Source organism: Oryza sativa, chromosome 6, assembly GCF_034140825.1.
Source record: "Oryza sativa Japonica Group chromosome 6, ASM3414082v1".
Taxonomy (NCBI): domain Eukaryota; kingdom Viridiplantae; phylum Streptophyta; class Magnoliopsida; order Poales; family Poaceae; genus Oryza; species Oryza sativa.
This window is the reverse complement of record NC_089040.1, coordinates 10113522-10129482: the sequence shown is the minus strand read 5'-3', so window position 1 is coordinate 10129482 and position 15961 is coordinate 10113522. Positions and strand designations below refer to the sequence as shown.

The following is a 15961-nucleotide window of genomic DNA, read 5'->3' as shown; positions in this document are numbered from 1 at the left end:
ACCGTCGACCGCCGGAGCACCGTCGTCATCGTCATCCCGAGCCGCGCCGCCGTCTTCCTCCGCTCCGTCCGCCGTTTCCACCGCCTTCGCCGTCTTGGGGTGAGCCGTGGACCGCTCCGTTCGTTTCCCCCTTCCCTCCTCTCTCTCGGGTGCCGCTCCGCCGCGCCGTTGGTCGCCGGCGGCGACCATCGGGGCGCGGGCGCGCCGCTCCCGTCGGCCGTGCCGGCGAGGCCGCCCTCGGGCGCGCCCTCGCGGCTGCCAAGTGGGCCCGGCCGTCAGCCGCCCGCGCCCGCGGGTGCGGCTGACGCGCGGGACCCACGGCGCCGACCGCCGCCAGCCGCGTGCGCCCGGTCCCCCGTGGACCGAGCGGCTGACGCGTGGGCCCCCACCCCCGTGGACCCGGTCCGCGCGTCCCCTCCCTCGGCTGACGCAATAAATGGGATTTTTTAATTGAAAATTAAATGAAGAAATTCGTAAATATCCATTTAAAGAGCATATAAACTTCAAAGGGCCATATCTTGGCCATTTGAACTCGGAATTGGACCGTTCAAGTCTCTAATTTTTCCTTAAGATGTAAAGAACCCATTTTTGTGCTTTGTTTCTGCTGTTATGTGGAGTTATTTAGTGTTAAAGCCTTTTTCTTTTCCGTTGGTCGTGTAGACGCTGCAGCTTCGGAAGATCCGCCCTTCGTGGAAGTTGAAGCCGGCGTTTGGGAAAGTGAGCAAGGCAAGTCGCATCATCCTTGAGCATATTGAAATCCCAGTTTACAAAATTATTTTAATTTAAATTAATGCATTATCGCTTTATTTAAATTCCCGCGTTATCACTGTTTTATTTAGCCATGCCTATTTACCTTTGTTATGACCATTATTATTGCTATTGTTATTATTACCTTGTTCACCCTAGAATAAACAAAACCCCAACTAGTGGACACTCTATTTATGGTTCCACTAGTATGAATTTAGGTAGATGCTTCGCTGATTAATAGGACAACATTAGGTGGTTTTACAACTTTAGACTTTGGGAATTCTCATATCATTTGGACACTATGGAATGGTTGGCTTATGTTGGAATTGGACACACACCTCTCTTCCCCTTTCAAAACCCCTAAAACCTGTTTTCGGTGGGGTTTGGGTGCATGCCAGTTGTGGGAAGTAGCACCCCGGCCACTATAAGGATTAAGCTCGGGCCTCTGTTGCAAAGCACTACCGTACTTCCACATGTCTAATGGGTAAGGCTTAGTTTGTGGCTCAGTCTAGTCATAAACAAAAGTACACGGATTGGAGATGGATGAAGTCGGGCGTCGATGGACATTCTCCAGGGCAAATGAAGGCTACACGAGCTGCGGCCCGGTAGTCGAGATGTCATACGGCGGAGGGTTGGTGCCCAATGCTAGGGGCTCAGTTCTGCCTGCCTGTCCCGGGTATCCCGGCCGTAGGTAGGATTGGGTCGGTACTCTTGTCTAAGGCTAGGATGGGTTGGAAACTATGTCACGTCTTCCGTCCGTATACCGAGGTGGTATGTGGCACGTGGCAACACGTGAGGAAGATGTGTCTTGTGGGTAAAGATGTACACCTCTGATCAGAGTATAATCTATTCGAATAGCCGAGCCCTCGGATATGGGCAAGCCTAGCAATGTACCCAAGTCAGTGTTTTAATTCTTAAAATTTGCTCAACAACTAAAATATGGAATGGTTGGCCTGGGTTGGCTTGGGACGAGCTGGAACCCAGGTCGGGTTGCCAGTTCGGTCCGAATCATCGTAGGCCTTGGGTTAAGGCAGGTTCGTGAGGGTTCACGGCCTTGATTAATAATATTGGATAGTTCTAGGATCGTGTTTACAAAGTAGCTTTGAGCAACTAAACGTCTTTAAATGCTGTTTACTGCAACCCTAACCCTTTATGTTATAATTCCTTTGTACTCCCTTGCATTTATTCTGCATTTGTGGGTGTGTCTTGTTGAGTACGGTGGTTGTACTCAGTCTTGCTTAATTTTCCCAAGCCCAGATGAGGAGTTCCTGGAAGATGAAGGCTTTGGTGTCTAGCTCGTGCCTGCCGTCAAGCGCCTGTGGTCGTCGCCCTAGTCTTCCGCTGTTTTTCGTTGTCTTTGTGTGTGCTGGGCCTTCGTTGCCCGTGTAATAATTTTATATACGCTTCCGCTTGTTAAACTCTGTATTGTATCAACTTTTGGGTGTACCTTGCCTCCTGGGACAAGGAATAATACACGCACGTCGGGAACGCCTGTTGGGTGATTTCCGGTCGTGACACCATGCCGGGGAAACCTGATTTCCCCTCCAAGGTGGTCATTCAACCGACCCCCTCGCAGGTTCGTCTCACTCTCATTGCAACCATCTTTCTCCCAAAAGGAAGTTTTTTCTTACTCATTTTGTTCGTCTTCTGGTTTTTTCTTCTGCTTCAGCGATGTCCCGTCGCATTCCTCCCGCCACCCCAAGTCCGGCCAGTCCGAGGCCGAAGATCCTGCGGCCGCGGAGGAGCGGAGGCGAGAATCTGACCGGCGTGAAGCCGCAGACCGCCTTCGGGAAGCTGAAGAGGCCGCCCGGGAGGCCGCCCGGATTCGCCAAGCGGAGGAAGCTGCTCGGGAGGAGGCCGCCCGGGCTGAGGAAGCCGCTAAGGTGGAGGCCGCCCGGGCTCGCCAGGCTGAGGCAACAGCTGCTGCTGGCGCGTCAACTGGGCCCACTCCCTCGGGCAACCCTCAGGCGACAGCCTCCGGGGAGGCTCGCGACGAGGCCGCGGGCACATCGCCTGGGCCCACCTCCCCGGGCGACGCCCAGGATCAAACGGGTCCGGGGGACATCCCCGAGCCCAGCACGTCCTCCGGGGGGCCGAGCCGCATCGCCTTCTCCCCAAGGCGGCTCTTCTCCTCATCTTCCGTCGCCCCGCTGAGCGCCGAGCCCATTCTGCAGGCCTTGGCCGCCGCAAACACCGCGGTGCTAGATGGGTTCAGCGCCCAAGTGGAGGCCCTGCGCGCAGAACGAGCGGAGCTCGAGGCCGCATGGGCACGCATTGAGGAGGGGCGGCGCTCGGTGGACGCCATGGTGGAGGTGGGCCGTAAAGCTCACCGCCGTCACATCTCGGAGCTTGAAGCCCGGAAGGCGGCGCTGACGGAGATCGCTCGTGAGGTGGAGGAGGAGCGAGCGGCCGCCCTCATCGCTACCACCACGATGATTGAGGCGCAAGACGCCCTCCGCCTTCAAAACGCCAGCCGGGAGGCGGAGCTGAAAGAAAAGCTCGACGCCGCCCAGGGAGTCCTTGACTCCGCCGCTGCCCGAGAGCGGCGGGTAACAGAGACTGAGGCGGCGTCCCAGCGGCGCGAGGAGTCCCTTGAGGCCCGTGCTATGGCGCTGGAAGAACACGCCGGCGCCGTGGAGAAAGGCTTGACAGACCGCGAGGCCGCCGCTGCTCTCCGGGAGGCGACGCTGGCGGCGCACGAGGCCGCCTGCGCCGAGGAGGAGTGCGCGCTCCGCCTCCGCGAGGACGCACTCGCTGAGCGGGAGCGAGCTCTCGAGGAGGCTGAGGCCACGACCAAACGGCTGGCGGACAGCCTGTCCCTTCGCGAGGCGGCGCAGGAGGAGCAGGCGCGCCGCAATCTTGAATGCGTCCGCGCCGAGAGAGCCGCACTGGAGCAGCGGGCTGCTGACCTCGAGGCGCGGGAAAAGGAGCTGGACGCGAAGGCGCATATCGGTGGGGCGGCCGCGGGCGAAAGCGACTTAGCCGCCCGCCTCGCAGCTGCCGAACACATCGTCGCCGATATGCAGCGAGCGCTGGACTCCTCCACCGGGGAGGCCGAGGCCCTTCGCTTGGCGGGCGAGATTGGGCCCGACATGCTTTGGGATGCGGTCTCCCGCCTGAAGCGCGCCGGTCGGCAAGCGGGCCTCTGGAAAGGCCAGACGACGGTACCCCCCACCAATCTGGAAGGCCTCGCTCCGCACCTCAACAGGATGGCCTGGGTTCTCGAACAACTCCCCGAGGAGCTTGAGAAGACCATCAAGTCATCCTCGAGGGACCTCGCGCGGGGAGCGGTCGAACTCGTGCTGGCGAGTTACCAGGCCCGGGACCCCAACTTCTCTCCATGGATGGCGCTGGAGGAGTTCCCTCCCGGAACCGAGGACGACGCGCGCGCGCGGGTCGGGGATGCCGCCAACCACATCGTCCAAAGCTTCGAGGGGTCGGCCCCTCGGCTCGCGTTCGCCCCCTGCTCCGACGAGGAGGGCGACGCCAGCGGCGAGGATGACGGTGGCGACGGGGCCAGCGACCCGGGCGCATTGGAATGACGCCCCAGGCCCCCGCCAATCTCCAATTTTTTCTTTTTCTTTCTTCTTTTTGTATAGATCAACTTAATCTGCAATCAAAAATGATGAAAAATTTCTTATGTTAACTTTATTTTGCTATGCATATGAGTTGAGGATGATTTGTGCCGTGGTCCTTTTGCATTTTAGCTTGATTTAAGGGCTCGTGCTCAAGTCCCGATCCTCAAATGGCTCGGGTCGGGGCTAGTGCCTGGGGAGATCCACATGTCGAGACTGGCCAGGCCGGGAACATGGTGACCGAGGGTTATGGGTGACCCGATTGTGGGTTTTTGCCGATTCCCCCCCGGAGATCACCACGCCCCGGGGCACGGCTCGGTTCTGGGCCCCGCTTGGCGATTTTAGCTGACCGAACCGAGCCCCCGAGGGTAAGGTTGAGCACGAGTGACCTTATTTCAAGTTAAGATTCTTCAGAAGGAAAAACGGCACAGACACAACCTTTAGGAAATTGAAACTGCTTTTATTGAAATGCTGAAATAAGAAAAGTAAGGCTGTGCATGTGTGGTAGCCCCCGGCTAACCCTGCACACCCGAGGGAGGTGCGGGGTTAGCCCGAGCCCAAAACCTGACACCCGACCCCCCTCCTCAGGGGTAAAAGCGACGAAGGTGTTCGATGTTCCACGGGTTTGGCAGCTCAGTGCCGTCGCCCGTGGCCAGCCGTACGGAGCCCGGCCGGGGGACACCGATCACTCGATACGGACCCTCCCACATTGGTGAGAGCTTGCTCAGTCCAGCACGCGTTTGGACGCAGCGTAGGACGAGGTCGTCGACGCAGAGTGATCGAGCCCGGACGTGGCGCTGATGGTAGCGCCGCAGGCTCTGCTGGTAGCGCGTGGCTCGGAGGGCCGCGCGCCGCCTTCGCTCTTCCAAGTAGTCGAGGTCATCTCTACGAAGCTGATCTTGATCAGCCTCGCAGTACATGGTGGCCCGAGGAGACCTCAGGGTGAGCTCGGATGGGAGAACCGCTTCTGCGCCGTAGACGAGGAAGAAAGGCGTTTCCCCGGTCGCTCGGCTTGGTGTGGTTCGGTTTGCCCAGAGCACCGCTGGTAACTCCTCGATCCATGAATCGCCGTGCTTCTTGAGAATATTGAAGGTCTTGTTTTTAAGGCCTTTGAGGATTTCTGCATTGGCGCGCTCCACTTGGCCATTGCTTCTGGGGTGGGCAGGTGAGGCGAAGCAGAGCTTGATGCCCATGTCTTCGCAGTAGTCGCCGAAGAGTTCACTAGTGAATTGGGTGCCATTATCCGTAATAATACGGTTAGGCACTCCAAAACGGGCCGTGATACCCTTAATGAATTTAAGAGCAGAGTGCTTATCGATCTTGACAACCGGATAAGCCTCGGGCCACTTAGTGAACTTGTCGATCGCAACATACAGATACTCAAACCCGCCCGGGGCCCGTTTGAACGGTCCCAGGATATCAAGCCCCCAGACAGCAAATGGCCATGACAGTGGTATGATCTGCAGGGCCTGGGCCGGCTGATGGATTTGCTTGGCGTGGAACTGACACGCTCTGCATCGCCGGACCAGATCGACTGCATCATTGAGAGCTGTCGGCCAATAAAATCCTTGACGAAAGGCCTTGCCAACCAGGGTGCGCGAGGCGGAATGGGCTCCGCACTCGCCCTCATGGATGTCAGCAAGAAGCTCAACGCCTTGTTCCTGAGGAATGCACTTCAGGAGGATTCCGTTAGCCGCGCGCCGATAGAGGGTCCCTTCTACCAGCACGTAGCGTTTGGAAATGCGTTGTACGCGTTCACTCCCTTCGCAGTCCTCAGGTAGAGTCTTATCTGTGAGGTATGTTTGGATCTCAGAGATCCAAGCAATCAATCTAAGGGAGCTTGGAGCGCTCCCTTCGGGTCCCGAGGCCTGGACCCCGACGGGCCTCGGGGGCCGGTCAGGCGCATCCGTCTCCCCTAAGGGGTCGGGTCGCGCCGACGGCTGGGTAAGCCTTTCTTCAAAGGCGCCCGGTGGGATCTGGGCTCGCGAGGACGCGAGCCGCGAGAGTTCGTCGGCTATCATGTTATCCCGTCTGGGCACATGCCGAAGCTCTATCCCGTCAAAATGACGCTCCATACGCCGCACTTGGCGTACATAGGCGTCCATTTGCGGGTCAGAGCACCGGTACTCCTTACAGACCTGGTTAACGACCAGCTGGGAATCGCCTAACACCAGGAGACGGCGGATCCCCAGTCCGGCTGCCACCCTGAGTCCGGCAAGGAGTCCCTCGTACTCTGCCATATTATTGGTCGCTCGAAAGTCAAGGCGGACCAGATATCTAAGGACGTCTCCGGTCGGGGAGGTCAAAGTGACCCCCGCACCGGCACCCTGGAGGGACAGAGAACCATCGAACTGCATCACCCAGTGGGTGGTGTGAGGCAGCTGCGAGGAGTTCGTGCTGGTCTCGGGGATTGAGACGGTCTCTGGAGCCGGGGTCCACTCTGCCACAAAATCGGCGAGGGTCTGGCTCTTGATAGCGTGGCGTGGTTCAAAGTGCAGATCGAACTCAGAAAGCTCGATTGCCCATTTTACCACCCGTCCTGTACCCTCTCGGTTATGCAAGATTTGACCGAGGGGATAAGACGTAACCACAGTGACCCTATGTGCCTGAAAATAATGGCGCAGTTTCCTCGAGGCCATCAGAATAGCGTAAAGCATCTTCTGGGCCTGAGGGTATCGGGTCTTAGCGTCCCGGAGGGCCTCACTAACAAAGTAGACAGGCCGCTGCACCCTTCGGTGGGGCCGATCCTCTTTACTAGGGGCCGTATCCCCGGGGCGTTCTTCATTCAAGTGGCCTTTCGGGGCGCACTTGTCTTCTGTGCCGATGACCTCGGGGTCGGAGGATGAAAGGGGCGGCCTTCCCTCAGTGGCCTCGGGGCCGTCCTGGGGGTCGGGGGCTCCTGGCATCGTCGGACAAGCGGGCAAAGGTCCTACTCCGGTCGTCAGGGGCCTCAGGCCTCCGTTCGGCTCGGGGGCCTCTTCTCCCTGCTCTTTCCCGGGTCGAGTCAGCACAGGGTTAGCCTCGGGGTCAAAGGGCGTTAAGTGCGGCCTTCCCGCAGTGGCCTTGGGGCCCTCCTGAGGGTCGGGGGCACTTAGCACCGTCTGACAAGCGGGCAGAGGGCCGACTCCGGTCGTCAGGGGCCGTAGGCCACCGTCCGACTCGGGGGCCTCTCCTCCCCGCTCGCTCCCGGGCCAAGTTAGCACAGAATGGGGGTGCACGAAATGAGGATTATTTTCATCGCGCTCCACAACCAACGCTGCACTAACTGCTTGGGGGGTCGCCGCTAAGTAAAGTAGCAGGGGCTCATTTGGCTCCGGGGCGACTAGAACCGGGGGAGAGCTGAGATATGCCTTTAACTGAGTGAGGGCATGTTCAGCTTCCTCCGTCCAAGTAAACGGCCCCGAGCGCTTGAGGAGCTTAAACAAGGGTAGCGCCTTCTCTCCCAGCCTTGATATGAAACGACTTAGGGCGGCCATGCAACCGGTGACGCATTGCACATCCCTAAGTTTGCTGGGGGGGCGCATCCGCTCAATAGCTCGAATCTTCTCGGGGTTGGCCTCAATGCCTCGGGCAGAGACCAAGAACCCGAGAAGCTTGCCCGCAGGTACACCAAACACACACTTATCGGGGTTCAGCTTTATGCGGGCGGAGCGGAGGTTCTCAAAAGTTTCCGCTAGATCTGAAAGTAAAGTTTCTTGGTTGCGCGTTTTTACAACCAAGTCATCGACATAAGCCTCAACATTACGTCCTATTTGGCTACCCAAAGAAATTCGAGTAGTACGTTGAAAAGTAGGACCTGCATTCTTTAACCCGAAGGGCATTGATGTATAACAATAGGTTCCTACGGGGGTAATGAACGCAGTTTTTTCCTCATCCTCCCTAGCCATGCGAATCTGATGGTAACCAGAGTATGCATCTAGAAAACACAAAAGGTCACACCCCGCAGTGGAGTCGACGATCTGATCTATGCGAGGCAGGGGGTAAGGATCCTTAGGACATGCCTTGTTAAGGTCGGTGTAGTCGATGCACATCCGAAGCTTGCCGTTCGCCTTGGGAACGACCACCGGGTTCGCCAGCCGCTCCGGATGGATGACTTCACGGATGAATCCGGCCTCCAGAAGCCTCGCCACCTCCTCGCGGATGAAGGCTTGACGTTCCGGGGCCTGCCGCCGCACTTTCTGCCGGACCGGCCTTGCGCCCGGCCGCACGGCGAGACGGTGCTCAATCACCTCCCTGGGGACCCCGGGCATGTCCGCTGGTCTCCATGCGAAGACGTCAACGTTTGCCCGCAGGAAGGAGACGAGCGCGTCTTCCTATTTGCCATCCAGAAGACCACCGATCCGTGTGGTCTTGGATGGGCCGTCGCCCAAGGCAACCTCCTTGACCGGGACCTCGTCGCATGTGGCAATCCGCTGCCTCGGGGCGGTGGGGGCAGAGGTGCCAAGCCTCTCGTCACCACCCTCGGGCTTGGTCGCAGCAGCGAGGTGGTCCGCGCGATGCTCCATGCAAGCGAGCGCGACTTTAAGGTCGCCACGGACAGAGATGGAGCCACCGGGGCCCGGCATCTTCATCTGGAGGTAGGCGTAGTGGACCGCTGCCATAAACTTCACCAACGCGGGCCTCCCCAGGACCGCATTGTAGGGCAGACTGAGGTCCGCCACATCGAAGTTCACCCGCTCCGTGCGGAAGTTGGCTGATCCACCAAAGGTGACCGGTAGGTCGATGTGACCTAACGGCCATGTGTGCCCCGGCGTCACACCGATGATCGGTTGAGATGGCTGGAGCACCATCCCCGGGGCCTTGATAGCATCAAAGGCCGCGGGGGAAAGGATGTTGAGAGCCGCTCCTCCATCTATGAGGACACGCCCCAACTTCACATTGCAGATGGTGGGGGAAACTACCATCGCAACCTGCCCTCCCCGGGCAATGCACGGTGGGTGGTCGGTCTGGTCGAAGGTGAGAGCAACCTCCGACCACCGCGCCCGACGCATCGCCTCATGAGTAGGGGCCATGGCCAGAAGCTCTCGCTTCATAGCCTTGAAGCTCCGGCGAGAGACGTGAGCACACGCTCCTCCATCGACGGTGGCAATGGTGGCCCCAGGTTCTTGGAAACCTAGGTCATCATCACCATCATCGATGTCAACAGCGGGGGCCTTCTGCTTGGCCTCACTTCGCCGTTTGCCGGAAGGAACCGCCGGGGACTTGCCCTCACGGCGTTCCTGCCTCCTGTCCTCCTCCCACTTCCTCGTTCGCTCAGCCAGGTTTTTGACTGCACGACAGTCCGCGAGATCGTGGAGGGAGGTGTTGTGGACGGAGCACCACCTGCCGGCGGGGCGCTCCCTGCTGGGAGTACCAGCCTCTTTCTTTTTGTCGCTCGCAGGCCTCCCCTTTCGAGTGGCCCGCGGAGCGCCCTCGACGGCGAGGACATGACCCTCGTCGCCGGAACGGTCCGACCTCTTCTTCCTCCTCCTGTCACGCCGCCCTGTCTGAGCGGCGGATCCGGGGGCGGCCGAAGCTGCCACTCCGGAACCGGAGGAGTTCCATGTCCACGCTTCCTCCTTACGAGCCACTCGGTCCGCGAGCTGAAAAAGCTCCGCGGTAGTCTGGGGCTCTTTGGAAGCGATCTTTTCGAGCATGCGGTTGTGCCGTACGCCCCCCCTGAACGCGTAGATCACCGCGTGTGCAGGGATGCATGGTATAGTATTGCGGACTTGGCAAAACCGCTGAATGTACGAGCGAAGCGACTCATCATCGCCTCGCTGTACTGCATGCAAGTCCGCTTCTTCGCCTGGGCGCGGATATGTGCCTTGGAAGTTCATGGTGAACTGTTGGCACAAATCTTCCCAGGAGTGGACCGACGCGGGTGGCAGGTTCATTAGCCAACCCCGCGCCTGTCCTTTTAGGGCCATGGGAAAGAAGTTCGCCATGACCCTGTCGTCACCCCCAGCGGCCTCGATCCCGGTCGTATAGACCTGGAGAAACTCGGTGGGGTTGACACTCCCATCGTACTTCTCGGTGATGGTGGGCCGGAACCTTGGGGGCCAACGGACATTCCGAAGACTCGCCACAAAGGCTCTACAGCCAACACCACCGGCCGGGGGCACGGAGGGCTGATCCTCACGTCCATGTTGAGGTGACACTCTGGACGAAGAGGCGCCCTCCGTTGCGCGGGGAGTACGCCGGTTATTACGCCGGCGCTCGATGTCGATGCGGGCATCCGGCTCTCCATGCTGACCCTCCCGAGTTGGAGGTGTCGACGAGGGAGTGGCGGCCGAATGGCGCGCAGCAGCCGCCGCTCGCCGCGCCCTCCGCCTTGACGACACGGAGCCGGTGGTAGCGGCGCCGGAGGTCTTGGTGGTGGCGGACCGTCCACCAGCACCCAGGCGCTGCTGTGCCGTCATGACCAAGTTGGCCACGTCTTCCAGCCATCGTTGGGCTGGAGACTCCGGGTCATGGACGACAGGCGGGTGTCGTAGGAGCGCGCCAGCAGCCTGAAGCGCACCCTGAGGCGTGCTGCCGTCGCCGTAGACGAGGAGGCGACGCTCCCCATCTCGCCGTTCTCCTGCATCACCTGCGACTGGTGATGCCACGGATTTGTCGACCCTCTCAAGCGCCTCCCCCTGCTTAGGGCTTTGGCGCGGAGGAGGTGGGGGAGTACGAGCTCGACGGCGTGGATTCGGCTCCCCGTCGTCGCCGCTCACACTCGGAGAGAGGTCGTGCGCTTTTCCTTGCTCGGCCATTAGGCTGAACAAGAAAAACTTGGCGCCCACGAAAGAGTCTGAGAGCTCAGAAAACACACCCTGAGCCCCCTACCTGGCGCGCCAGATGACGGAGCTCGTGGCCCCTCACCGGGAGACTGCGCAAGCCCCCCTTTGCCGGTTCGACCAGGGGCTTAGGGTGCAATCCCAAGCTCTCTTTCTCTCTCTGTATGTGGAAAGATCAACCGCCCGCAAGACACACGAGACACGGCGATGTATACAGGTTCGGGCCGCTGCGAAGCGTAATACCCTACTCCTGTGTTTTTGTGGATTTGTGTACGGACAAGTTACCAAGGATTAACTTCCTTTCCCCTCCGTCTTCTAAAAGGGAAAAGTCCCCCTTCTAAATGGGCAAGGTCCTCCTTTTATATCTCAAGGGGATACCACATGCACCTTTCTCTTTCCAAACTGGACTGTTCTTTTTCTCTTTAATGGGCGGAGATCGGTACGGTTTCCATCCGGGAGCCCTTCTGATGGGACAGCCCACACCTACCCCCATCTCCCCCGAAGACAGAGATGACGCGGGACCGTGGCTGTCTGTCGATGACGCGACCAGTGCCAGACCGGTCATTCTTGTCCACCATGCGTTAGCTTAACAACGTGCATGTTTGCCCTTCTTCGTGTAACACCTTGCCTGTAATGGTTAGGATGAAGCCTGGTATAAATCTGACCAGGGCTAACGTGCCATCTCTAAGAGATAACACGCTAGCTCCGGCTTGAGACGAGTGCCTAGAGGCTTTCGTCTTGACGGGATGGGGCAAGACGTGCGTCAGACCGCCAGCCGCCACCTAACCCGTGATCTGACCGGTCTGTGACTGGTCACAGACCGGATAAAGGAACGCGCTGTACTGCGTTGCATGCAGCGTGACACGCTTGACCAGACTGCAATAAATGCTGTCAGGTGAGCACAGCTGTGCTCACTTATCCCATATATGTGGCGCAGACTTCCTTAAGGGGTCGGGGTGCCTCGGCCCTCGGGGCCGGGGTAAGCGCAACCCGACCCCCCCCCTCGGGGGAAATCAGGAGGAGGGCGGACACCTCACCCTCGGGCCCGACGTCCCCGAAGGTGCCAGGCCACGTGGGCGATTGCGTCTGCCTCAAGCCTCTGGTCATGATACTCCCGGTCCCATATCACCGACACACCTTATATAAAAACAATGTTTCAGCAAATAGCGAAAGAATGTTTCAGTTCACTGCAACATTTGATCCATACATAATGAAACATTATAAGTACACTAGGTGAAACATTTTTCGGTGGAACAAAAAAATAAACTGAATTCTCTTAATAGGGGGTTTCCAAAATATGTCGGTTTTTTGTTGCAATGGAGTATTTCCGTTCACTCCAACATTAGATCTATACACAGTGAAACATTGCGAGTACACTAGGTGAAACATTTTTAGTGAAAAAAAACCAAATTCTCTTAATAGAGGGTTTCTAAAATATGTGGATGATTTGGTTCAATGGAGTTGTGTGTGTGGATAAGTGGCAGGTGGGGACAGAGGATATGTGGTTGGGCCCAGGTGTGCACATGATGGGGGGAGGGGGGAGCGACCGATTTTTTTCCCCTCCCCCCGCGCGTCCAACGTTGAGCATTCTCGCCATATTTTTCTAGCAAATCCGAAAAAAATGTCCTATTCCTACACTAAATAGCAATAATTTAATTTAGTATCGATCGAAGTGGTGCCATATTTATAGCAAATGCGGAAAAAAAAATCCTACTCCTACACTAAATAGCAACAATTTAATTTAGTACCGAGATAGGACCGATCAGAAGCGATCGACAGCACCTTGTTACCTGCTCTGTCAGAGAATTCGCAGTGTGAACAAAAAGAACATGCACTTTGTGCACTTATTAAATCAGTATTCGAGAGGCCTCACATCATCACCGCCGCGCCAAATCTGCAAGCGACCATGGCGACGCCCACCGACGCCGCCGCCGCCGCCGCGCACGTCCTCGTCGTCCCGTACCCGGTGCAGGGCCACCTCATCCCCATCCTCGACCTCGTCCGCCTCCTCGCCTCCCGTGGCCTCCGCCTCACCGTCGTCGTGACGCCCGCCACGGCCCCGCTCCTCGCGCCACTCCTCGCCGCCGGGCACCCGGGCGGCGGCGGCGGCGTCTCCGAGCTCACCCTGTCGTTCCCTTCGCATCATGCTGTCCCCACTGGCCTCGAGGTCGCGAAGGGGCCACCGGGCGCTGCGCCCAGGCTCTTTCCCATGCACGTCGTCGCGTTCGCGGGGCTGCGTGGCTCGCTCGAGTCATGGGCGCGCGCCAGGGCGGGCACGCCCCACCGCGTCGTCGCCGTGCTGTCCGACTTCCTCTGCGGATGGACGCAGCCGCTCGCCAACGAGCTCGGCGTCCCGCACGTCGTGTTCTCGCCGTCCGGGGTTTACGGCACCGCCATGCTCCACTCCCTGTTCCGCGCGATGCCCCGGCCCGCGGACGATAACGACGACGAGAGTCCGGTCAGATTCGTCGATATCCCGGGATCTCCGGCGTATCCATGGCGGCAGCTCACTAGGGCGTACCGCACGCACAAGAAAGGCGACGAGATCGACGAGGGTTTCAAGAGCAACTTCCTCTGGAACCTCGAGAGCTCGTCGTTCGTGTCGAACACGTTCCAGCGGCTCGAGGGGCGGTACCTCGAGAGGCCTGTCGCCGACCTGGGCTTCAGGCGCGTGCGCGCCATAGGGCCACTGGCGCCGGAGGCTGACGCGTCGGGCAACCGCGGCGGCGAGACCGCCGTGGCCGCGTCGGATCTCTGCGCGTGGCTGGACCAGTTCGCCGACCGCTCCGTCGTGTACGTCAGCTTCGGCAGCATGTCGCAGCTACAGCCGCCTCACGCGGCGGCGCTGACGGCCGCGTTGGAGCGTACCAGCGCGGCGTTCGTCTGGGCCGTCGGGTCATCGCACGCGACGCTCCTGCTCCCGGAGGGGTTCGAGGAGCGCTCGACGGCGAGCGGCAGGGGCACGGTGATCATCGGGTGGGCGCCGCAGCTGGCGGCGCTGCGGCACCGGGCGGTGGGATGGTTCGTCACCCACTGCGGGTGGAACTCCGTGGTGGAGGCGGTGGCGGCCGGGGTGTCCATGCTGACGTGGCCGATGATGGCCGACCAGTTCGTGAACGCCCGGCTGGTGGTGGACGAGCTCCGCGCCGCCGTGCCGGTGTCCTGGGGAGGCGTCGCGGCGCCGCCGACCGCCGACGACGTGGCTGGCGTGCTCGAGGCGACCGTGCTGGCGGCGGACGGTGGAGGGTGGGCGCGCGGGTGGAGGAGCTCGCCGTGGAGGCGGCGGCGGCGACGCGGGAAGGTGGCAGCTCGTGGGTTGAGGTGGACGAACTGGTGCGGGAGCTTCGTGGGCACATGCAAAGCTAAGCTTATCCGTTTACGTCTCTACGATGGCCGTTGACGGAGGAGAAGAAGAGTAGCTTTGATCGCCGGAGAGGATGACGGCGGTCAATAAGTACAACTATAATAAATTGTTATCTTAATAAATTACTCCCTCCGTCTCATTTTATCATTTTAAGTGCAGCCATATTCATCCGTGCTTAACTTTAATCATCCGTCTTATTTAAAGAAAAATTAAAAAAATTGAAAAAATATAAGTCACGTATAAAATAACTATTCATGTTTTATTATCTCATAACAACAAAATTACTAATTACAGGAAAATTTTAAATAAGATGGACGATCAAACTTTAGCACGGAAACTAATGATAAACTTAGAATGTAACGTAGGGAGTAACAAGTTAATTACCCCATGTCAGCGTTGAGGTCGTCATCCACCAAACAATCAACTTTATTTGCACCGGACATATCAATTTATGCATGCATGTACAGTACGTACGTTTAGAGAGCTGCAAACATTAATTGTCGGGTACATATAGCTAGAGCTTTCTGCACTGGGCCAACACGTCGCCACCTTATCGTTCTTGGCTGCTTCCACCATGACCTCTTCCCAATCCCATATATCTCGATTTTATATATTTTAGACCTTTCTAAAAATTATTGTACAAATATAGCTTCCGCGAAAAGGCTATGGACCTGAGGGGGACGGTGCCAATATCATTAGCATTGAGGACCTATCTTGCAATCTTTACCTATAATGTTTCAAACAAGTTTTTTAGGGATCTATTTATAAAACAAGTTTTCAAAAATGACTGAGAAGTGAACATTCCAGTCCCATACATGATGATGACTTTGAGTCATCATTGTAAAAAATCGACCCAACACTACTACGCAAATGACTTTTCTGGACATGGACTCTTTTACATTGCGTGCAGACGGTAGCTCGGTCCGCATAGGAAAATCGGCTCATTTTCCCGTGCGATCCATTTAAGAGGACCGAACGAAAAAATCAATTTAAGTGAACCACACACAAAAATGAGTTTATTTTCGCAAAGCGGACGCCCTAACTGAACGGCACACAATAATGCCATTCCCTCCCACACACTTCAAAATTTTCATCTACTCTCTCTACCTTTCTCCTTTTAATATTCACTCCTCTCTCTGAGCGAAACTTCTCTCTCTGCCTTTCAACTCTCCTCTCCTCTCCATTCTCTGAGAGCGCGGGCGTCGGCAGCGGCGGCCGAGGCGCGGGAGGCTGGTGCGGATGCTGCCAGAGGCATCGCGGCGGCAGCCGCTGCCGCCGACAACAACGAGGAGGAAGCGGCGGCCGGGAGCGGCGCCGCCATCGCGCGCCGACGAGGAGGCGCCCGTCGTGGCTGCTGGCAGAGGCGGCGCGGCGGCTGCCGCCGACGTCGAGAAGGAGGAGGCGGCCAGGAGCGGCGCCACCCTCCCCACGTCATGCGGCTGCCGACAACGATGAGGAGGAGGCGGCCGGGATCTGGCAGCCGGGAGCGGCGCCACCCTCCCCACACTAGG

At 58.2% G+C, this 15961-nt stretch overlaps 1 protein-coding gene and 1 pseudogene across 1 annotated transcript; both read left to right on the top strand.

Moving 5' to 3' along the window:
* Window positions 1–3050: 3050 nt before the first annotated feature.
* LOC136356973 (uncharacterized) lies at window positions 3051–12613 on the top strand. Its single transcript, XM_066311698.1, has 2 exons — window positions 3051–3469; window positions 12571–12613. Exons 1-2 carry the CDS (start codon window positions 3051–3053, stop codon window positions 12611–12613), a joined length of 462 nt encoding a protein of 153 aa, XP_066167795.1.
* A 355-nt stretch (window positions 12614–12968) lies between these two features.
* LOC107281258 (UDP-glycosyltransferase 89B2-like) lies at window positions 12969–14556 on the top strand (annotated as a pseudogene).
* Window positions 14557–15961: the final 1405 nt, after the last annotated feature.